The 24,031-nt window shown below is 43.7% G+C and overlaps 1 protein-coding gene across 1 annotated transcript in view; it reads left to right on the top strand.

The window, feature by feature from the left end:
* LOC142486092 (unconventional myosin-IXb-like) overlaps nucleotides 1-23,696 on the top strand; it is a 94,126-nt gene extending 70,430 nt beyond the window's left edge. Inside the window, exons 24-32 of the mRNA XM_075584750.1 lie at nucleotides 15,186-15,208; nucleotides 15,485-15,566; nucleotides 15,914-16,097; nucleotides 18,037-18,165; nucleotides 19,068-19,173; nucleotides 20,331-20,462; nucleotides 21,368-21,491; nucleotides 22,235-22,320; nucleotides 23,423-23,696. Coding sequence (XP_075440865.1) covers nucleotides 15,186-15,208; nucleotides 15,485-15,566; nucleotides 15,914-16,097; nucleotides 18,037-18,165; nucleotides 19,068-19,173; nucleotides 20,331-20,462; nucleotides 21,368-21,491; nucleotides 22,235-22,279 — 825 coding nt within the window. The 3' untranslated portion in view covers nucleotides 22,280-22,320; nucleotides 23,423-23,696. The remainder of the gene's footprint in view (nucleotides 1-15,185; nucleotides 15,209-15,484; nucleotides 15,567-15,913; nucleotides 16,098-18,036; nucleotides 18,166-19,067; nucleotides 19,174-20,330; nucleotides 20,463-21,367; nucleotides 21,492-22,234; nucleotides 22,321-23,422) is intronic.
* Nucleotides 23,697-24,031: the final 335 nt, after the last annotated feature.

The raw sequence follows: 24,031 nt of genomic DNA, 5'->3' as shown, positions 1-24,031 counted from the left end.
GTAATTTTCAATCCCCAATATAATAGTGGTTGGATGGTAATGTTAATATAATATCCGTCTTACCAGGTACAAGGAGATGGTGTCTGAGAAGAGCAGACAGGAAGCCCTTGAACGAGAAGAGGAGCATAAATGGAGACATGACAACTCCGATGGAGTGCAGAAGGCAGAAGAAGAGGAGAAAGGAGGGAGAAGGCAGAACGAGGTGGGGCAGGGGGAAGCAGAGGTGATGCCCGAGAAGGAGAATCCAGGGGAGAGCCTAGAGAGCAAGGAGAAGCTGACAGAGTAAGGACCTGCAGATATGTGGCATATCGGTCTGTGTGTACTTGTATCTGTATGATTCACTTATCAGAGAGAGTGACTGAGCATGGACTTCCCTTCCATCCATTGCCCATTTATTGTAAGATAAGATCTTGTTTGCCTTTGCAGTTACTGCATGACTTTGGGCACTATTGCTGTGTACAAGCACTCCTAAATCCTTCTCCATCAAGGATTCCCCCAATTTATCCCCATTTAATTTGCAAGTCTCCTGTTTATTCTTGTTTCTCAAATGCATAACCTTACATTTATCTGTATTAAACCTCATCTGCCATTTACCTGCCCAAGTTTCCAGTCTCCCCAAGTCCTTCTGGAGAGAAAGTACATCCTGCTCTGATTCTACTACCTTACACAATTTAGTATCATCAGCAAAGATTAAGACTTTGCTCTCGATGCCAACCTCAAGGTCATTAACAAACAAGTTAAAAAGCAGGGGTCCTAATACCGATCCCTGAGGTACTCCACTCACGACTTTAGCCCAACCTGAAAAAGTTCCATTTACGACAACTCTATGTTGTGTATCCTTCAACCAGTTTTCAATCCAGGTGCAAATATTTTTAGAGTCCAATTTGCTTTATTTTGTACATTAACCTCTTGTGTGGAACCGTATCAAAGCCTATGCAAAATCTAAGTAGATCACAATAATTTTGTATTTTCTATAAATACTTTTTAGTGTAATTTTCAATCCCCAATATAATAGTGGTTGGATGGTAATGTTAATATAATATCCGTCTTACCAGGTACAAGGAGATGGTGTCTGAGAAGAGCAGACAGGAAGCCCTTGAACGAGAAGAGGAGCATAAATGGAGACATGACAACTCCGATGGAGTGCAGAAGGCAGAAGAAGAGGAGAAAGGAGGGAGAAGGCAGAACGAGGTGGGGCAGGGGGAAGCAGAGGTGATGCCCGAGAAGGAGAATCCAGGGGAGAGCCTAGAGAGCAAGGAGAAGCTGACAGAGTAAGGACCTGCAGATATGTGGCATATCGGTCTGTGTGTACTTGTATCTGTATGATTCACTTATCAGAGAGAGTGACTGAGCATGGACTTCCCTTCCATCCATTGCCCATTTATTGTAAGATAAGATCTTGTTTGCCTTTGCAGTTACTGCATGACTTTGGGCACTATTGCTGTGTACAAGCACTCCTAAATCCTTCTCCATCAAGGATTCCCCCAATTTATCCCCATTTAATTTGCAAGTCTCCTGTTTATTCTTGTTTCTCAAATGCATAACCTTACATTTATCTGTATTAAACCTCATCTGCCATTTACCTGCCCAAGTTTCCAGTCTCCCCAAGTCCTTCTGGAGAGAAATTACATCCTGCTCTGATTCTACTACCTTACACAATTTAGTATCATCAGCAAAGATTAAGACTTTGCTCTCGATGCCAACCTCAAGGTCATTAACAAACAAGTTAAAAAGCAGGGGTCCTAGTACCGATCCCTGAGGTACTCCACTCACGACTTTAGCCCAACCTGAAAAAGTTCCATTTACGACAACTCTATGTTGTGTATCCTTCAACCAGTTTTCAATCCAGGTGCAAATATTTTTAGAGTCCAATTTGCTTTATTTTGTACATTAACCTCTTGTGTGGAACCGTATCAAAGCCTATGCAAAATCTAAGTAGATCACAATAATTTTGTATTTTCTATAAATACTTTTTAGTGTAATTTTCAATCCCCAATATAATAGTGGTTGGATGGTAATGTTAATATAATATCCGTCTTACCAGGTACAAGGAGATGGTGTCTGAGAAGAGCAGACAGGAAGCCCTTGAACGAGAAGAGGAGCATAAATGGAGACATGACAACTCCGATGGAGTGCAGAAGGCAGAAGAAGAGGAGAAAGGAGGGAGAAGGCAGAACGAGGTGGGGCAGGGGGAAGCAGAGGTGATGCCCGAGAAGGAGAATCCAGGGGAGAGCCTAGAGAGCAAGGAGAAGCTGACAGAGTAAGGACCTGCAGATATGTGGCATATCGGTCTGTGTGTACTTGTATCTGTATGATTCACTTATCAGAGAGAGTGACTGAGCATGGACTTCCCTTCCATCCATTGCCCATTTATTGTAAGATAAGATCTTGTTTGCCTTTGCAGTTACTGCATGACTTTGGGCACTATTGCTGTGTACAAGCACTCCTAAATCCTTCTCCATCAAGGATTCCCCCAATTTATCCCCATTTAATTTGCAAGTCGCCTGTTTATTCTTGTTTCTCAAATGCATAACCTTACATTTATCTGTATTAAACCTCATCTGCCATTTACCTGCCCAAGTTTCCAGTCTCCCCAAGTCCTTCTGGAGAGAAATTACATCCTGCTCTGATTCTACTACCTTACACAATTTAGTATCATCAGCAAAGATTAAGACTTTGCTCTCGATGCCAACCTCAAGGTCATTAACAAACAAGTTAAAAAGCAGGGGTCCTAGTACCGATCCCTGAGGTACTCCACTCACGACTTTAGCCCAACCTGAAAAAGTTCCATTTACGACAACTCTATGTTGTGTATCCTTCAACCAGTTTTCAATCCAGGTGCAAATATTTTTAGAGTCCAATTTGCTTTATTTTGTACATTAACCTCTTGTGTGGAACCGTATCAAAGCCTATGCAAAATCTAAGTAGATCACAATAATTTTGTATTTTCTATAAATACTTTTTAGTGTAATTTTTAATCCCCAATATAATAGTGGTTGGATGGTAATGTTAATATAATATCCGTCTTACCAGGTACAAGGAGATGGTGTCTGAGAAGAGCAGACAGGAAGCCCTTGAACGAGAAGAGGAGCATAAATGGAGACATGACAACTCCGATGGAGTGCAGAAGGCAGAAGAAGAGGAGAAAGGAGGGAGAAGGCAGAACGAGGTGGGGCAGGGGGAAGCAGAGGTGATGCCCGAGAAGGAGAATCCAGGGGAGAGCCTAGAGAGCAAGGAGAAGCTGACAGAGTAAGGACCTGCAGATATGTGGCATATCGGTCTGTGTGTACTTGTATCTGTATGATTCACTTATCAGAGAGAGTGACTGAGCATGGACTTCCCTTCCATCCATTGCCCATTTATTGTAAGATAAGATCTTGTTTGCCTTTGCAGTTACTGCATGACTTTGGGCACTATTGCTGTGTACAAGCACTCCTAAATCCTTCTCCATCAAGGATTCCCCCAATTTATCCCCATTTAATTTGCAAGTCTCCTGTTTATTCTTGTTTCTCAAATGCATAACCTTACATTTATCTGTATTAAACCTCATCTGCCATTTACCTGCCCAAGTTTCCAGTCTCCCCAAGTCCTTCTGGAGAGAAAGTACATCCTGCTCTGATTCTACTACCTTACACAATTTAGTATCATCAGCAAAGATTAAGACTTTGCTCTCGATGCCAACCTCAAGGTCATTAACAAACAAGTTAAAAAGCAGGGGTCCTAGTACCGATCCCTGAGGTACTCCACTCACGACTTTAGCCCAACCTGAAAAAGTTCCATTTACGACAACTCTATGTTGTGTATCCTTCAACCAGTTTTCAATCCAGGTGCAAATATTTTTAGAGTCCAATTTGCTTTATTTTGTACATTAACCTCTTGTGTGGAACCGTATCAAAGCCTATGCAAAATCTAAGTAGATCACAATAATTTTGTATTTTCTATAAATACTTTTTAGTGTAATTTTCAATCCCCAATATAATAGTGGTTGGATGGTAATGTTAATATAATATCCGTCTTACCAGGTACAAGGAGATGGTGTCTGAGAAGAGCAGACAGGAAGCCCTTGAACGAGAAGAGGAGCATAAATGGAGACATGACAACTCCGATGGAGTGCAGAAGGCAGAAGAAGAGGAGAAAGGAGGGAGAAGGCAGAACGAGGTGGGGCAGGGGGAAGCAGAGGTGATGCCCGAGAAGGAGAATCCAGGGGAGAGCCTAGAGAGCAAGGAGAAGCTGACAGAGTAAGGACCTGCAGATATGTGGCATATCGGTCTGTGTGTACTTGTATCTGTATGATTCACTTATCAGAGAGAGTGACTGAGCATGGACTTCCCTTCCATCCATTGCCCATTTATTGTAAGATAAGATCTTGTTTGCCTTTGCAGTTACTGCATGACTTTGGGCACTATTGCTGTGTACAAGCACTCCTAAATCCTTCTCCATCAAGGATTCCCCCAATTTATCCCCATTTAATTTGCAAGTCTCCTGTTTATTCTTGTTTCTCAAATGCATAACCTTACATTTATCTGTATTAAACCTCATCTGCCATTTACCTGCCCAAGTTTCCAGTCTCCCCAAGTCCTTCTGGAGAGAAATTACATCCTGCTCTGATTCTACTACCTTACACAATTTAGTATCATCAGCAAAGATTAAGACTTTGCTCTCGATGCCAACCTCAAGGTCATTAACAAACAAGTTAAAAAGCAGGGGTCCTAGTACCGATCCCTGAGGTACTCCACTCACGACTTTAGCCCAACCTGAAAAAGTTCCATTTACGACAACTCTATGTTGTGTATCCTTCAACCAGTTTTCAATCCAGGTGCAAATATTTTTAGAGTCCAATTTGCTTTATTTTGTACATTAACCTCTTGTGTGGAACCGTATCAAAGCCTATGCAAAATCTAAGTAGATCACAATAATTTAGTATTTTCTATAAATACTTTTTAGTGTAATTTTCAATCCCCAATATAATAGTGGTTGGATGGTAATGTTAATATAATATCCGTCTTACCAGGTACAAGGAGATGGTGTCTGAGAAGAGCAGACAGGAAGCCCTTGAACGAGAAGAGGAGCATAAATGGAGACATGACAACTCCGATGGAGTGCCGAAGGCAGAAGAAGAGGAGAAAGGAGGGAGAAGGCAGAACGAGGTGGGGCAGGGGGAAGCAGAGGTGATGCCCGAGAAGGAGAATCCAGGGGAGAGCCTAGAGAGCAAGGAGAAGCTGACAGAGTAAGGACCTGCAGATATGTGGCATATCGGTCTGTGTGTACTTGTATCTGTATGATTCACTTATCAGAGAGAGTGACTGAGCATGGACTTCCCTTCCATCCATTGCCCATTTATTGTAAGATAAGATCTTGTTTGCCTTTGCAGTTACTGCATGACTTTGGGCACTATTGCTGTGTACAAGCACTCCTAAATCCTTCTCCATCAAGGATTCCCCCAATTTATCCCCATTTAATTTGCAAGTCTCCTGTTTATTCTTGTTTCTCAAATGCATAACCTTACATTTATCTGTATTAAACCTCATCTGCCATTTACCTGCCCAAGTTTCCAGTCTCCCCAAGTCCTTCTGGAGAGAAATTACATCCTGCTCTGATTCTACTACCTTACACAATTTAGTATCATCAGCAAAGATTAAGACTTTGCTCTCGATGCCAACCTCAAGGTCATTAACAAACAAGTTAAAAAGCAGGGGTCCTAGTACCGATCCCTGAGGTACTCCACTCATGACTTTAGCCCAACCTGAAAAAGTTCCATTTACGACAACTCTATGTTGTGTATCCTTCAACCAGTTTTCAATCCAGGTGCAAATATTTTTAGAGTCCAATTTGCTTTATTTTGTACATTAACCTCTTGTGTGGAACCGTATCAAAGCCTATGCAAAATCTAAGTAGATCACAATAATTTAGTATTTTCTATAAATACTTTTTAGTGTAATTTTCAATCCCCAATATAATAGTGGTTGGATGGTAATGTTAATATAATATCCGTCTTACCAGGTACAAGGAGATGGTGTCTGAGAAGAGCAGACAGGAAGCCCTTGAACGAGAAGAGGAGCATAAATGGAGACATGACAACTCCGATGGAGTGCAGAAGGCAGAAGAAGAGGAGAAAGGAGGGAGAAGGCAGAACGAGGTGGGGCAGGGGGAAGCAGAGGTGATGCCCGAGAAGGAGAATCCAGGGGAGAGCCTAGAGAGCAAGGAGAAGCTGACAGAGTAAGGACCTGCAGATATGTGGCATATCGGTCTGTGTGTACTTGTATCTGTATGATTCACTTATCAGAGAGAGTGACTGAGCATGGACTTCCCTTCCATCCATTGCCCATTTATTGTAAGATAAGATCTTGTTTGCCTTTGCAGTTACTGCATGACTTTGGGCACTATTGCTGTGTACAAGCACTCCTAAATCCTTCTCCATCAAGGATTCCCCCAATTTATCCCCATTTAATTTGCAAGTCTCCTGTTTATTCTTGTTTCTCAAATGCATAACCTTACATTTATCTGTATTAAACCTCATCTGCCATTTACCTGCCCAAGTTTCCAGTCTCCCCAAGTCCTTCTGGAGAGAAATTACATCCTGCTCTGATTCTACTACCTTACACAATTTAGTATCATCAGCAAAGATTAAGACTTTGCTCTCGATGCCAACCTCAAGGTCATTAACAAACAAGTTAAAAAGCAGGGGTCCTAGTACCGATCCCTGAGGTACTCCACTCACGACTTTAGCCCAACCTGAAAAAGTTCCATTTACGACAACTCTATGTTGTGTATCCTTCAACCAGTTTTCAATCCAGGTGCAAATATTTTTAGAGTCCAATTTGCTTTATTTTGTACATTAACCTCTTGTGTGGAACCGTATCAAAGCCTATGCAAAATCTAAGTAGATCACAATAATTTAGTATTTTCTATAAATACTTTTTAGTGTAATTTTCAATCCCCAATATAATAGTGGTTGGATGGTAATGTTAATATAATATCCGTCTTACCAGGTACAAGGAGATGGTGTCTGAGAAGAGCAGACAGGAAGCCCTTGAACGAGAAGAGGAGCATAAATGGAGACATGACAACTCCGATGGAGTGCAGAAGGCAGAAGAAGAGGAGAAAGGAGGGAGAAGGCAGAACGAGGTGGGGCAGGGGGAAGCAGAGGTGATGCCCGAGAAGGAGAATCCAGGGGAGAGCCTAGAGAGCAAGGAGAAGCTGACAGAGTAAGGACCTGCAGATATGTGGCATATCGGTCTGTGTGTACTTGTATCTGTATGATTCACTTATCAGAGAGAGTGACTGAGCATGGACTTCCCTTCCATCCATTGCCCATTTATTGTAAGATAAGATCTTGTTTGCCTTTGCAGTTACTGCATGACTTTGGGCACTATTGCTGTGTACAAGCACTCCTAAATCCTTCTCCATCAAGGATTCCCCCAATTTATCCCCATTTAATTTGCAAGTCTCCTGTTTATTCTTGTTTCTCAAATGCATAACCTTACATTTATCTGTATTAAACCTCATCTGCCATTTACCTGCCCAAGTTTCCAGTCTCCCCAAGTCCTTCTGGAGAGAAATTACATCCTGCTCTGATTCTACTACCTTACACAATTTAGTATCATCAGCAAAGATTAAGACTTTGCTCTCGATGCCAACCTCAAGGTCATTAACAAACAAGTTAAAAAGCAGGGGTCCTAGTACCGATCCCTGAGGTACTCCACTCACGACTTTAGCCCAACCTGAAAAAGTTCCATTTACGACAACTCTATGTTGTGTATCCTTCAACCAGTTTTCAATCCAGGTGCAAATATTTTTAGAGTCCAATTTGCTTTATTTTGTACATTAACCTCTTGTGTGGAACCGTATCAAAGCCTATGCAAAATCTAAGTAGATCACAATAATTTAGTATTTTCTATAAATACTTTTTAGTGTAATTTTCAATCCCCAATATAATAGTGGTTGGATGGTAATGTTAATATAATATCCGTCTTACCAGGTACAAGGAGATGGTGTCTGAGAAGAGCAGACAGGAAGCCCTTGAACGAGAAGAGGAGCATAAATGGAGACATGACAACTCCGATGGAGTGCAGAAGGCAGAAGAAGAGGAGAAAGGAGGGAGAAGGCAGAACGAGGTGGGGCAGGGGGAAGCAGAGGTGATGCCCGAGAAGGAGAATCCAGGGGAGAGCCTAGAGAGCAAGGAGAAGCTGACAGAGTAAGGACCTGCAGATATGTGGCATATCGGTCTGTGTGTACTTGTATCTGTATGATTCACTTATCAGAGAGAGTGACTGAGCATGGACTTCCCTTCCATCCATTGCCCATTTATTGTAAGATAAGATCTTGTTTGCCTTTGCAGTTACTGCATGACTTTGGGCACTATTGCTGTGTACAAGCACTCCTAAATCCTTCTCCATCAAGGATTCCCCCAATTTATCCCCATTTAATTTGCAAGTCTCCTGTTTATTCTTGTTTCTCAAATGCATAACCTTACATTTATCTGTATTAAACCTCATCTGCCATTTACCTGCCCAAGTTTCCAGTCTCCCCAAGTCCTTCTGGAGAGAAATTACATCCTGCTCTGATTCTACTACCTTACACAATTTAGTATCATCAGCAAAGATTAAGACTTTGCTCTCGATGCCAACCTCAAGGTCATTAACAAACAAGTTAAAAAGCAGGGGTCCTAGTACCGATCCCTGAGGTACTCCACTCACGACTTTAGCCCAACCTGAAAAAGTTCCATTTACGACAACTCTATGTTGTGTATCCTTCAACCAGTTTTCAATCCAGGTGCAAATATTTTTAGAGTCCAATTTGCTTTATTTTGTACATTAACCTCTTGTGTGGAACCGTATCAAAGCCTATGCAAAATCTAAGTAGATCACAATAATTTAGTATTTTCTATAAATACTTTTTAGTGTAATTTTCAATCCCCAATATAATAGTGGTTGGATGGTAATGTTAATATAATATCCGTCTTACCAGGTACAAGGAGATGGTGTCTGAGAAGAGCAGACAGGAAGCCCTTGAACGAGAAGAGGAGCATAAATGGAGACATGACAACTCCGATGGAGTGCAGAAGGCAGAAGAAGAGGAGAAAGGAGGGAGAAGGCAGAACGAGGTGGGGCAGGGGGAAGCAGAGGTGATGCCCGAGAAGGAGAATCCAGGGGAGAGCCTAGAGAGCAAGGAGAAGCTGACAGAGTAAGGACCTGCAGATATGTGGCATATCGGTCTGTGTGTACTTGTATCTGTATGATTCACTTATCAGAGAGAGTGACTGAGCATGGACTTCCCTTCCATCCATTGCCCAGTTATTGTAAGATAAGATCTTGTTTGCCTTTGCAGTTACTGCATGACTTTGGGCACTATTGCTGTGTACAAGCACTCCTAAATCCTTCTCCATCAAGGATTCCCCCAATTTATCCCCATTTAATTTGCAAGTCTCCTGTTTATTCTTGTTTCTCAAATGCATAACCTTACATTTATCTGTATTAAACCTCATCTGCCATTTACCTGCCCAAGTTTCCAGTCTCCCCAAGTCCTTCTGGAGAGAAATTACATCCTGCTCTGATTCTACTACCTTACACAATTTAGTATCATCAGCAAAGATTAAGACTTTGCTCTCGATGCCAACCTCAAGGTCATTAACAAACAAGTTAAAAAGCAGGGGTCCTAGTACCGATCCCTGAGGTACTCCACTCACGACTTTAGCCCAACCTGAAAAAGTTCCATTTACGACAACTCTATGTTGTGTATCCTTCAACCAGTTTTCAATCCAGGTGCAAATATTTTTAGAGTCCAATTTGCTTTATTTTGTACAGTAACCTCTTGTGTGGAACCGTATCAAAGCCTATGCAAAATCTAAGTAGATCACAATAATTTAGTATTTTCTATAAATACATTTTAGTGTAATTTTCAATCCCCAATATAATAGTGGTTGGTGGTATAATAGTAATAGAATGTTAATATAATATCCGTCTTACCAGGTACAAGGAGATGGTGTCTGAGAATAGCAGACAGGAAGCCCTTGAACGAGAAGAGGAGTATAAATGGAGACATGACAACTCCGATGGAGTGCAGAAGGCAGAAGAAGAGGAGAAAGGAGGGAGAAGGCAGAATGAGGTGGGGCAGGGGGAAGCAGCGGTGATGCCCGAGGAGGAGAATCCAGGGGAGAGCCTAGAGAGCAAGGAGAAGCTGACAGAGTAAGGACCTGCAGATATGTGGCATATCGGTCTGTGTGTACTTGTATCTGTATGATTCACTTATCAGAGAGAGTGACTGAGCATGGACTTCCCTTCCATCCATTGCCCATTTATTGTAAGATAAGATCTTGTTTGCCTTTGCAGTTACTGCATGACTTTGGGCACTATTGCTGTGTACAAGCACTCCTAAATCCTTCTCCATCAAGGATTCCCCCAATTTATCCCCATTTAATTTGCAAGTCTCCTGTTTATTCTTGTTTCTCAAATGCATAACCTTACATTTATCTGTATTAAACCTCATCTGCCATTTACCTGCCCAAGTTTCCAGTCTCCCCAAGTCCTTCTGGAGAGAAAGTACATCCTGCTCTGATTCTACTACCTTACACAATTTAGTATCATCAGCAAAGATTGAGACTTTGCTCTCGATGCCAACCTCAAGGTCATTAACAAACAAGTTAAAAAGCAGGGGTCCTAGTACCGACCCCTGAGGTACTCCACTCACGACTTTAGCCCAACCTGAAAAAGTTCCATTTACGACAACTCTATGTTGTGTATCCTTCAATCAGTTTTCAATCCAGGTGCAAATATTTTTAGAGTCCAATTTGCTTTATTTTGTACATTAACCTCTTGTGTGGAACCGTATCAAAGCCTATGCAAAATCTAAGTAGATCACAATAAATTTATATTTTCTATAAATACTTTTTAGTGTAATTTTCAATCCCCAATATAATAGTGGTTGGATGGTAATGTTAATATAATATCCGTCTTACCAGGTACAAGGAGATGGTGTCTGAGAAGAGCAGACAGGAAGCCCTTGAACGAGAAGAGGAGCATAAATGGAGACATGACAACTCCGATGGAGTGCAGAAGACAAAAGAAGAGGAGAAAGGAGGGAGAAGGCAGAACGAGGTGGGGCAGGGGGAAGCAGAGGTGATGCCCGAGAAGGAGAATCCAGGGGAGAGCCTAGAGAGCAAGGAGAAGCTGACAGAGTAAGGACCTGCAGATATGTGGCATATCGGTCTGTGTGTACTTGTATCTGTATGATTCACTTATCAGAGAGAGTGACTGAGCATGGACTTCCCTTCCATCCATTGCCCATTTATTGTAAAATAAGATCTTGTTTGCCTTTGCAGTTACTGCATGACTTTGGGCACTATTGCTGTGTACAAGCACTCCTAAATCCTTCTCCATCAAGGATTCCCCCAATTTATCCCCATTTAATTTGCAAGTCTCCTGTTTATTCTTGTTTCTCAAATGCATAACCTTACATGTATCTGTATTAAACCTCATCTGCCATTTACCTGCCCAAGTTTCCAGTCTCCCCAAGTCCTTCTGGAGAGAAATTACATCCTGCTCTGATTCTACTACCTTACACAATTTAGTATCATCAGCAAAGATTAAGACTTTGCTCTCGATGCCAACCTCAAGGTCATTAACAAACAAGTTAAAAAGCAGGGGTCCTAGTACCGATCCCTGAGGTACTCCACTCACGACTTTAGCCCAACCTGAAAAAGTTCCATTTACGACAACTCTATGTTGTGTATCCTTCAACCAGTTTTCAATCCAAGTGCAAATATTTTTAGAGTCCAATTTGCTTTATTTTGTACATTAACCTCTTGTGTGGAACCGTATCAAAGCCTATGCAAAATCTAAGTAGATCACAATAATTTAGTATTTTCTATAAATACTTTTTAGTGTAATTTTCAATCCCCAATATAATAGTGGTTGGATGGTAATGTTAATATAATATCCGTCTTACCAGGTACAAGGAGATGGTGTCTGAGAAGAGCAGACAGGAAGCCCTTGAACGAGAAGAGGAGCATAAATGGAGACATGACAACTCCGATGGAGTGCAGAAGGCAAAAGAAGAGGAGAAAGGAGGGAGAAGGCAGAACGAGGTGGGGCAGGGGGAAGCAGAGGTGATGCCCGCGAAGGAGAATCCAGGGGAGAGCCTAGAGAGCAAGGAGAAGCTGACAGAGTAAGGACCTGCAGATATGTGGCATATCGGTCTGTGTGTACTTGTATCTGTATGATTCACTTATCAGAGAGAGTGACTGAGCATGGACTTCCCTTCCATCCATTGCCCATTTATTGTAAGATAAGATCTTGTTTGCCTTTGCAGTTACTGCATGACTTTGGGCACTATTGCTGTGTACAAGCACTCCTAAATCCTTCTCCATCAAGGATTCCCCCAATTTATCCCCATTTAATTTGCAAGTCTCCTGTTTATTCTTGTTTCTCAAATGCATAACCTTACATTTATCTGTATTAAACCTCATCTGCCATTTACCTGCCCAAGTTTCCAGTCTCCCCAAGTCCTTCTGGAGAGAAATTACATCCTGCTCTGATTCTACTACCTTACACAATTTAGTATCATCAGCAAAGATTAAGACTTTGCTCTCGATGCCAACCTCAAGGTCATTAACAAACAAGTTAAAAAGCAGGGGTCCTAGTACCGATCCCTGAGGTACTCCACTCACGACTTTAGCCCAACCTGAAAAAGTTCCATTTACGACAACTCTATGTTGTGTATCCTTCAACCAGTTTTCAATCCAAGTGCAAATATTTTTAGAGTCCAATTTGCTTTATTTTGTACATTAACCTCTTGTGTGGAACCGTATCAAAGCCTATGCAAAATCTAAGTAGATCACAATAATTTAGTATTTTCTATAAATACTTTTTAGTGTAATTTTCAATCCCCAATATAATAGTGGTTGGATGGTAATGTTAATATAATATCCGTCTTACCAGGTACAAGGAGATGGTGTCTGAGAAGAGCAGACAGGAAGCCCTTGAACGAGAAGAGGAGCATAAATGGAGACATGACAACTCCGATGGAGTGCAGAAGGCAGAAGAAGAGGAGAAAGGAGGGAGAAGGCAGAACAAGGTGGGGCAGGGGGAAGCAGAGGTGATGCCCGAGAAGGAGAATCCAGGGGAGAGCCTAGAGAGCAAGGAGAAGCTGACAGAGTAAGGACCTGCAGATATGTGGCATATCGGTCTGTGTGTACTTGTATCTGTATGATTCACTTATCAGAGAGAGTGACTGAGCATGGACTTCCCTTCCATCCATTGCCCATTTATTGTAAGATAAGATCTTGTTTGCCTTTGCAGTTACTGCATGACTTTGGGCACTATTGCTGTGTACAAGCACTCCTAAATCCTTCTCCATCAAGGATTCCCCCAATTTATCCCCATTTAATTTGCAAGTCTCCTGTTTATTCTTGTTTCTCAAATGCATAACCTTACATTTATCTGTATTAAACCTCATCTGCCATTTACCTGCCCAAGTTTCCAGTCTCCCCAAGTCCTTCTGGAGAGAAATTACATCCTGCTCTGATTCTACTACCTTACACAATTTAGTATCATCAGCAAAGATTGAGACTTTGCTCTCGATGCCAACCTCAAGGTCATTAACAAACAAGTTAAAAAGCAGGGGTCCCAGTACCGATCCCTGAGGTACTCCACTCACGACTTTAGCCCAACCTGAAAAAGTTCCATTTATGACAACTCTATGTTGTGTATCCTTCAACCAGTTTTCAATCCAGGTGCAAATATTTTTAGAGTCCAATTTGCTTTATTTTGTACATTAACCTCTTGTGTGGAACCGTATCAAAGCCTATGCAAAATCTAAGTAGATCACAATAATTTAGTATTTTCTATAAATACTTTTTAGTGTAATTTTCAATCCCCAATATATTAGTGGTTGGATGGTAATGTTAATATAATATCCGTCTTACCAGGTACAAGGAGATGGTGTCTGAGAAGAGCAGACAGGAAGCCCTTGAACGAGAAGAGGAGCATAAATGGAGACATGACAACTCCGATGGAGTGCAGAAGGCAGAAGAAGAGGAGAAAGGAGGGAGAAGGCAGAACGAGGTGGGGCAGGGGGAAGCAGCGGTGATGCCCGAGGAGGAGAATCCAGGGGAGAGCCTAGAGAGCAAGGAGAAGCTGACAGAGTAAGGACCTGCAGATATGTGGCATATCGGTCTGTGTGTACTTGTATCAGTATGATTCACTTATCAGAGAGAGTGACTGAGCATGGACTTCCCTTCCATCCATTGCCCATTTATTGTAAGATAAGATCTTGTTTGCCTTTGCAGTTACTGCATGACTTTGGGCACTATTGCTGTGTACAAGCATTCCTAAATCCTTCTCCATCAAGGATTCCCCCAATTTATCCCCATTTAATTTGCAAGTCTCCTGTTTATTCTTGTTTCAAAAATGCATAACCTTACATTTATCTGTATTAAACCTCATCTGCCATTTACCTGCCCAAGTTTCCAGTCTCCCCAAGTCCTTCTGGAGAGAAATTACATCCTGCTCTGATTCTACTACCTTACACAATTTAGTATCATCAGCAAAGATTGAGACTTTGCTCTCGATGCCAACCTCAAGGTCATTAACAAACAAGTTAAAAAGCAGGGGTCCTAGTACCGATCCCTGAGGTACTCCACTCACGACTTTAGCCCAACCTGAAAAAGTTCCATTTATGACAACTCTATGTTGTGTATCCTTCAACCAGTTTTCAATCCAGGTGCAAATATTTTTAGAGTCCAATTTGCTTTTAACCTCTTGTGTGGAACCGTATCAAAGCCTATGCAAAATCTAAGTAGATCACAATAATTTAGTATTTTCTATAAATACTTTTTAGTGTAATTTTCAATCCCCAATATAATAGTGGTTGGATGGTAATGTTAATATAATATCCGTCTTACCAGGTACAAGGAGATGGTGTCTGAGAAGAGCAGACAGGAAGCCCTTGAACGAGAAGAGGAGCATAAATGGAGACATGACAACTCCGATGGAGTGCAGAAGGCAGAAGAAGAGGAGAAAGGAGGGAGAAGGCAGAACGAGGTGGGGCAGGGGGAAGCAGCGGTGATGCCCGAGGAGGAGAATCCAGGGGAGAGCCTAGAGAGCAAGGAGAAGCTGACAGAGTAAGGACCTGCAGATATGTGGCATATCGGTCTGTGTGTACTTGTATCTGTATGATTCACTTATCAGAGAGAGAGGCTGAGCATGGACTGGTCATGTCTGCGATATGTTTCCTGTATAGTAATATATATTTTTCCTTACTAAAGGAATGTATATTTATTTATAATACATCCACCTTCAAAATGCAGAAGTATGTATATGAATTTGTACATGCATACAAATAAATGTGTGTGTGTGTCTGTGTATGCATACAAATAGGGGGTATATATACACATCTGTGCAAGGGGGTTGAAATACATGGATGAGGGGGGGGGGGTTGGAAATACAAGCAGGGTGTGTGTATATATGTGTGTTGTTTCACCTTCCAGGCACAAACTCCAGAGGAACCCGTCCAAGATCAGCGAAGCCAGCACCATCCAGAGCTCCTGCGACTTGGCGGGAGGGAGGAAGGTACATAGGGAGGGGGAGGGAGGAAGTTATATCAGGGGGAAGGGAGGGAGGAAGGTACATCAGGGGGGAGGGAGGGAAGAGTGTGAGCTGTGTGACGTGTCAAACCCTCTTGCAGCGCTCACATGTTACACCCCCCATTCTCTCACCCCATCCTCAACCGCAACCCGCTTCTGTCTCACCCTCCATTCTCATTCGCCCCCTTTCTCTCTCGCCCCACCCTTTTCTCTCCCCCCCACCCTCCCTTCTCTTTTGCCCCGGCCTTCTCTCTCGCCCCGACCTTCTCAATCCTCTTGGGTAACAGAGGGAACACCTCTTTGTTGCCGTGGTAACACTGATCCCTCCCTCAGAACCTGGGAAACCATCACTTCGGGGTGCACGTGGGGGACCTGATCAGTGAGACGTCCTCGGTGCCCGTTGTCATGGAGATGCTCTTAGAGTACCTGGAGATGTACGGCCTGCACACGGAGGGCATCTACCGGAAGTGTGGGGCAGCCAATCGCATGCGAGAGCTCAAACAGTCCCTGGAGAACGGTGCGCTGGGATTGTGAGGGAACCGGGGGAGGCACACATTTAGGCTGAGATTATACCATCTCCGACGGGGCGGCAGCGTGATCTGGTGATGTCATCCTATCGATGCCGCCAAGCGGCATGTTGAACTGCAGGCAGGAGACAAGCAGAGGAGACAGGGAGGTGTGGCGGAGGCGTGGCTGTGAGCGGTTCGCCCTCATTGGCTGAACCGCTCACGTGACACGGCCGTCTCCTGCTCAAAACAAAATTTCCTGTCTGCTCTCCAGTCTGCCGCCCTGCAGTTCCAGGCAGCGAGCGCGGGGTGCGAGGTATGTTTACCTTAATTGGATTGCAGCAATTTGTTTTTGAGCCGCGCAACGCTGCCGGACAATTTTGGTATAATCACGGCCTAAGGGACAAATAAGATATTATCATTTAAATGTGCAATCCCTGGCAGTTCACAATGAAACTACATTTTTGTAAAGAATGTCATTTTCCTGTAACATACAGTAACTGGGCTCAAAGCAAAACATTGGCTGCTGTCATTATTTGGGAAATAAAGCATTTAAAGGAGGGAGGATGCTTCTCAGCAGTGTTTACTCAACCTCTGGCCTCCCTGTGAGAGCCAATAAAGATAAGGGAGGAGGGGGCTTTGCCTGTGCAAACTCCTGTTCAGCACATGGTGAAATCAGACAAAAGGGAAGCCAGAGGAAATCGCCCCCCCCTCCCAAATCTCAGCTCATCGTGTTTACAAAGGAACTTGAAATAATGAATAATAAATACTTATAGGTGTTATATATTTTTGTTTTTTTAAAAAGGCATAAGTCACCCAGGTGTGACCCCTTAAACATCTCACGGTCAGTAGTACATTTTGGTCCTAGGAGGGACTGACCCTTTAAACAGTGGAATAATATACAGGCAGTCCTCGGTTATCCGACACAATGCGTTACTCAAAATGGCGTTGGATAGCGAAACGTTGTAAAGCGAAACACGTTTTCCCACAGGAACACTGTTTAAATGAAAGGTTCCGTTCCTGAAGGCATTTTTAACACTAAAATACACCAAATATTTTACACAGGCAATAAGATATGCAGCACACACATACATTATATAGTGTATATACTGTATTATATATATATATATATATATAATATAACATAATAAATAATATATTATGTAATATAATATAATATTATATATATATGCTCTTACGACGCTTTGCAACGTTGTTTATGTGTATATATATATATATTTATACATACACACATACACATAAACAACGTTGCAAAGCATCGTAAGAGCGCTGGATAAGCCGTTTTGGCGTTGTAAAAATGAACATAGGTATGCATTGCATAGCGCTGGATAAGCCATTCGTTGTAAAGCGAAGCGCTGTAAAACGAGGACTGCCTGTAATCGTCTTTAACACATTTAATTACTCTTAACTTTTTTCCTGGCAGACTACACAACGACACACTTCAGCTTACCAAAATGTTTTCATAAGGCCAGGTCCCCGCTGGCTACTGCAGCGACCGCTGTGGCGGACGCTGCAGGGACAAGAGCCGCCCCACAATGGGGCCGGGCCCGCTGCGAGTTTTTGAGGTACACATGAAAATTGAGATAGGAACTAGCGACAGAGCGCTAGGCCACGCCCACCGGCGGTTAAGCCAATGAGGGTGAACCTGCCAGGTGATGTCATGGCCGCGCCCCAGTAATGCCCCCCCCCCCTGTCTTTCCCCTTGCAGCTCTCTGTAGACCGGAGAATTCGCAGGTGCGTGCAGCGCAGGCAGCGTGGCCGCAGCCTAATACTTATTTTTGTGAGGAGAAAAAAAACAATATTTCCATGTATCTAAAATGTTTTCTCTGTATTTGTGCTCCGCGGATAGTGCCTATAAAAGGGTGATGGGGATCGGTCATTACAAGTCCTCTTGTTTTCTCACATGTTTTCTGTCTCCCTTCTGGACAGACCCCAGCTCTGTGAAACTGGATAATTACCCCATCCACGTCATCACTGGCATCCTGAAGCAGTGGTTGCGTGAGCTCCCGGAGCCACTCATGACCTTCGCTCAGTACAACGAGTTCCTACGAGCCGTGGGTAAGTGCAGAGAGGGAGGTAACCCTCCCTCTGTAGAGTCGCGGGGCTTAGTGACAAATTGCAGAGAGGATCTCCACTGCAGAACACGAAATCCTGGATGGGCAGGAGAGATCTACAGTACCTTTGTGCTTTATCCTATGGTGGGAGGCATAGACTCCATTGGCCAGAGATACTTTGTCACCCTGAGGTGAAAGGGAGCGATGCCGTATGCGCCTTATTTTTGGGTCACACTCAGTGGAACATCTACTCGGTCTGTTTCATTTTAATGTTGGAGGGACAGACTCCACCGGCTAAAAGTCCCTTTTGTTTGTGTCACTGTGGAAAGGGAGATATTGCATGGGCCATAGGCCTCTTATCTCTGTGTTAGACTTGGTGAACAGAAATCCTTTCAGTCTTTGTCACTCTGCTGGTGAAGCGACAGACTCAGTGGGCCATAAGTTATGTCTGTACGTCTGTCAGCTTCAAGTTGAGGGACAGACCACATGGGCCATAGGTCTCTCCTGTTTGTCACTGTCACCCAGTGGTTGGTGTGACACACTCCATGGGCCATAGGACTATTATGTCTGCCTCTTTTTACCAGGGGTACGGACTCTGGGTCAGGCTCAGTGGGATATGGGTGCCATCTGTCTGTGCCACTGTCACCTGCAGTGGGAATGACAGACGTCATGGTCCATAGTCCCCTTTGGTCTGTGATGCCCTGCAGTAGGAGAGTCAGACTCCAGGATCTGTGCCACACTAGACGAACAGACATTTACTTCTTTATCTCCACTAACCCTTGTAGCGCCTGAGGGGTCTGCCATGCACTGCAGAACAAGGTGTCCGGCCTCTCTAGCACTGAAGGTGTTTAGTAAACTTCTCCCACGTCTCCGTTACCCATCTATTGCTTTGCCTTCTCCCTTTAGAGCTCCCTGGGAAGCAGGAACAGCTGTGTGCCATCTACAAAGTTCTGGGACAGCTTCCCCAGGCCCATTACAACACTCTGGAGAGGCTGATCTTCCACCTTGTCAAGTAAGATGCAGGAGAGGTTGCAAACCCCTTTGTGTGATTGCAGGGGAGGATGCAGACCTGTAGTGCTCAATGTCAGTGTGCTGCTAGGAGTGTTCCTGGGCATACAGGAGCGGGCCCCAACTCTGTGTTCAAATGAGTCCCTCACTTGTCAGTGTATTGTTTTAATACACATAATATCATTTTAAATCTAAGATTTAATCAACCTAAATTCTGTGTGCATTTCCCCGGAGATAATCAGTCTGTAGACTTTCGTACACTTTCTAAATGGCTGTTTCCTCTCTTATAGACGTACGGATGAGGCCTGCATCAGAGAATCGGGGATTGTGTGTGTTATTTATTCCCAATACTGTATATATGTATTATTTATATGGCATTATATATATATATATATATATATATATATATATATATATATACATATATACACACATACACACACACACACACACACACACACACACACACACACACACACACACACACACACACACACACACACACACACACACACTTTGCCTTTAACCCTTTAATCCCAAGAGGACTTGCTAAGCAATAGCAAACCCAATGTATTGTCCCCCCCACAGATGGAGAGAATGTATTGCTTTGCACAGGGATTCCTTCCTGTGTCTTCCTGCATATAGTGAGGTGTGGCTGTGTAACCACAGGGCATTTTCCTCGTATCTGTAAGCAGTGCTGGCCGCTCAGGAATCACATTAGTTAGGAAGAATGTACAGATCCATTATAGCAAGGGTGCTCAACTCCAGTCCCGAAGCCCCCTCCCCCCCCCCCCCCAACAGGTCAGGTTTTCAGGATATCCCAGCTTGAGCACAGGTGGCTCAGTCGAAGCCTCTGATAGAGCCACCTGTGCTGAAGCAGGGACTGATTGAGCCACCTGTGCTGAAGCAGGGATATCCTGAAAACCGGACTTGTTGGGGGAGCTTGAGAATGGGAGCTGAGCCCCATTGCATTATAGGGAAGTGCAGAGATGAAGAGGTGCATGTTACAGTGCTCTAATAACTGGGCAGTGAGGGTCACACCTGGAAGGCTCCGTCTGCTAAGCAGCCCTGGAAACACGGGCTCAGATAGCCCCATGCCTGCTGAGAGCCCAGCAGGGCAATGCATTGTGGGGCATTCTCTAACGCCACCCTATTTTGCAGAGTGGCTGTGATGGAAGATGCGAACCGCATGTCCTCAAATTCCTTGGCCATCATCTTCGCGCCCTGCCTCCTGCGCTGTCCAGCCAACTATGACCTACAGACCACCCTGAAGGAGGTTTCCAAAACCATCACGTAAGGTTTCGATTACTGTATGCCGGCGTTTTTTGGTAAAATCACAGCCTAATTCAGGCGCCCGCCTGTCCCTTTCCTTCCGCCCATTCAGGGCATGTTATTTATTTGCTTCGATATGAGCTGTTGAAATATTGAAGGACCGGGAAGTCAGAATGTCGCTCCCTCCCAGGCCCAGCGCAGTCTCAAAGTTACCGTCGTGATCTGCGCTGCTGCAGATTGAGACAATCAAGGGAGCAAAATACTGTTATGCGCTAAACTCGTGTAGGTTTTATTTGGGGGGGGGGGGGTTCTGCCTTAAAAGAGGTAAAATCTTCTCGAGCAATTCAGCCCGGATAGGGGCCTTGGTCGGAGGCTGCACCCCTTGTAAACGGATTAAGGGAAGGGGAGTCTAGTGGTTAATTCACTGCCTTTGAAGTGGGTGTGTAGTGCCGGCACCATGTGACCACCCAAAAACTGAGATAGTAAGCTCAGAAGACAAGCTCCTGTGTCTGACGCTGCGGTGTGTAGTACCGGATAAGACGACTTTCTCATATGATCTGCACAGTGATTCTGTCCTATCCCCGTGGGCCCTGCTGTCGCACTTCAGAGCTGTAATCTCTCGTGTTCTCATGTTTCCATAAGAAATGTTTTTGTTTTCCAGCTAATTGACCAAGTCGCAAACTAATGGTTTCCTGCCGAAGCATTCATTGGGAATACATTTGTGGGGTTTTTAAAGGGAACTTGGGGGAAATAATGAAATAAAACGGGGTGGATATTTTGAAGACTACGGTTTGCCCATCTCAGACGGGGTTAGGGATGCCACCTCTATTCACCCCTTCCTTGCCAGAGGGGTCAGGGACTTGTTATAAAGCAAGGGGTTAAGTGGAAGGCGCTGTAACCCGATTGTCCTTGTGCTTCCCCTGTAGGTGTGTGGAGATGCTGATTAAGGAGCAGATGAGGCAGTACATACTCAAAATTAAGGAGATTGGCATGATGAAAGCAGCAGAGACACAAGCGCTGTGCAGCCTGTCCCTGCTCAAACACAACACGGTGAGTACCCCAAAAAAGCCCTGCAATGTAATGTTTCTGTGGAGGAGGCAGTCACGCAGCCCCTTCTGTGGATGAGATTCCAGACACTCACACGGGGGAGGAGGGGGGGGGGGGTTAGGGGTGGTGTCCCTCTAGATGTGGGGTCCCACACACACTCAGTGACCCCCTCCAAGATGGGATGGCGGAAACTCACATGGGGGCCCCCTCTGAGTTGGAATCCCAGAAACTCACACCCTTGCAGTTAGGGAGCTGCCCTTTAAAGTGGGAAGTTTCTCCTTGAGTCCCGGTCTAAAAGAACATATTGGAAGTTGGTGAAGTAGTGAGTCGTTGCTTCAGTGTTCAATGCTGGCTATAGAAGCATCTCCTGTATACGCCTGTATCCCCTTCCATGCATGGGAGGGGTTATACATAGATACATTTTTTTAATGAGTTAATTCTTGGGATATTTACATGCAAAACCCGACTTCCACAGCAGTATTCTGCTCCCTGAAGACAGTTTCTTTTTCTCTGACAGCCTTGGCCTGTACATTTAGGATTTATTTCTCCTTATGAAGGGATCCTGGTTGCTCCACACCGCCCTCTCCCTTGCACGCCTGGAATTGCTTCTCCCGCGGTTTGGAGCACAAGTTGGGTTTCCCTGTGATAAGAGTGGAATCCAATAATACTTGTCACATATTTATTTTAGTATAGCTATCAAAGTTTAATTTGACTAAATACCAATATTACATTCATTTTTTTTTTAGGTGGAATGCGCCCCGAAGGGATCTCCGTGTTCTAATATTCTCTGAATATATCCCAGGTAGCACACACCTCTCTATATTAATACTCGGTGAGTTATGTCTGTCTATCTCTCTGTCTATTTCTCAGTCTATGTGTCTGTCAGTCAGTCTGTCTCTGTCTGTGTGTCTGTCTGTGTCTCTCTGTGTGTCTGTCTCTCAGGCTCTCTTTGTGTGTGTCTCTCTGTGTGTGTGTGTGTGTTTGTGTCTCTCTCTCTCTGTCTCTTTCTTTCTGTCTCTCTGTGTCTCTCGCTCTGTGTGTGTGTGTGTCTCTCTCTCTGTCTCTCTCTGTGTGTGTCTCTTTCTCTCTCTGTGTCTCTCTCTCTGTGTTTCTCTTTCTCTCTCTCTGTGTCTCTTTGTGTCTCCCTCTCTCTCTGTGTCTCTCTGCGTGTGTGTGTCTCTCTCTCTGTGTGTGTGTGTCTCTCTCTCTGTCTCTCTCTGTGTGTGTCTCTTTCTCTCTCTGTGTCTCTCTCTGTGTTTCTCTTTCTCTCTCTCTGTGTCTCTTTGTGCCTCTCTCTCTCTCTCTCTCTCTGTGTGTGTCTCTGTGTGTGTCTCTCTCTCTCTGTGTGTGTTAGAATCACGGCTAGGCTCCGCCCCCTGACGCGGTACACGGCGGTGCCCGCAGCGTGCGCAGACCCCTTTCTGCGCGTGTGCGCCAGCCAACCAGAACAACTTATTTAAGGAATGAATCCATAAATAAATCAATGAATTGGGCACGTATCAATGCACACCAAGGGAGGAGAATGAAGTATCAATATATCAGAAAATATTTTAATTCCCATTCAATGTTCATACCCCTTGGATGGACTGGATCTAAGGTGAAAATCCAATACATTTCTCTTCGATTGAGGAAATTAAGTCTGTCTCCTCCCCTGGTATGTGGAGACACATGTTCCAAACCAGAGAAATTAACATTAATTATACCGCCTTGCAAACAGCTTGAGAAATGTCTGGATACTGGATGAGACAGATCATGTCTTGTGATTAACCGAACATGTTCAGATATCCTAGTTTTCAAGGGTCTGATTGTACGACCCACGTAACGTTTGCCGCAACCACACCAAAGTGTGTAAACGACAAAACTTGTATGACAATTAATAAAAGTTTGAATTTTATAACAGTTTTTTGACTGTGCGCTTTTTACTTTTTTTAAAGGTCTGGCATACTGACAGAAATTACAATGGCCGCAACAGAAAAACCCATTGGGGCTGCCACGGATATGACTACTCACTAATGGACTGAAATACACTTGGGGAAATCGATGATACAATCGTTTTAGCTTTTTTGAAGACTATTCTTGGTCCTTCTTGCAGAATACGTCTAAGATCTGCATCTAGTTTTAATATGTCCCAATGGTTTTTTTATGATGGTACGGATTTGGTTAGCTTGTTTATTAAATTGTGTAATGAATAAAGGTTTCTGAAAACCCTGTTTGATGTCTTTATTGTGAGTTTTATAACAAACTAAATATTTTCTATCAGTGAATCTAGCTTGTTCAAATGCGGATTGTATATCATCCATGGCGACCATGAGGTCCGCCACCGGACAAAATCTTGTCGCCCGTGGCGATCGGGTTTGTTGACCACTGTGTATTATACATATATAAAATCAATGTCAATCTCTCCTGAGCTTGTGTTGAACGGAGTACATTTATAGCGTGACCCATGTCATTGTCCTGTAAGAATAAAATAAATAAATACGTTTTGCTTCACCCCTGCTCAACACAAAAACTTAAATTTTCATAGAACCGTAGGTTTATTTCGA

The sequence above is a fragment of the Ascaphus truei genome, unplaced genomic scaffold (assembly GCF_040206685.1).
Source record: "Ascaphus truei isolate aAscTru1 unplaced genomic scaffold, aAscTru1.hap1 HAP1_SCAFFOLD_733, whole genome shotgun sequence".
NCBI lineage: Eukaryota > Metazoa > Chordata > Amphibia > Anura > Ascaphidae > Ascaphus > Ascaphus truei.
Note: the sequence above shows the minus strand (reverse complement) of the source record. Positions and strands in the feature narration are given on the sequence as shown.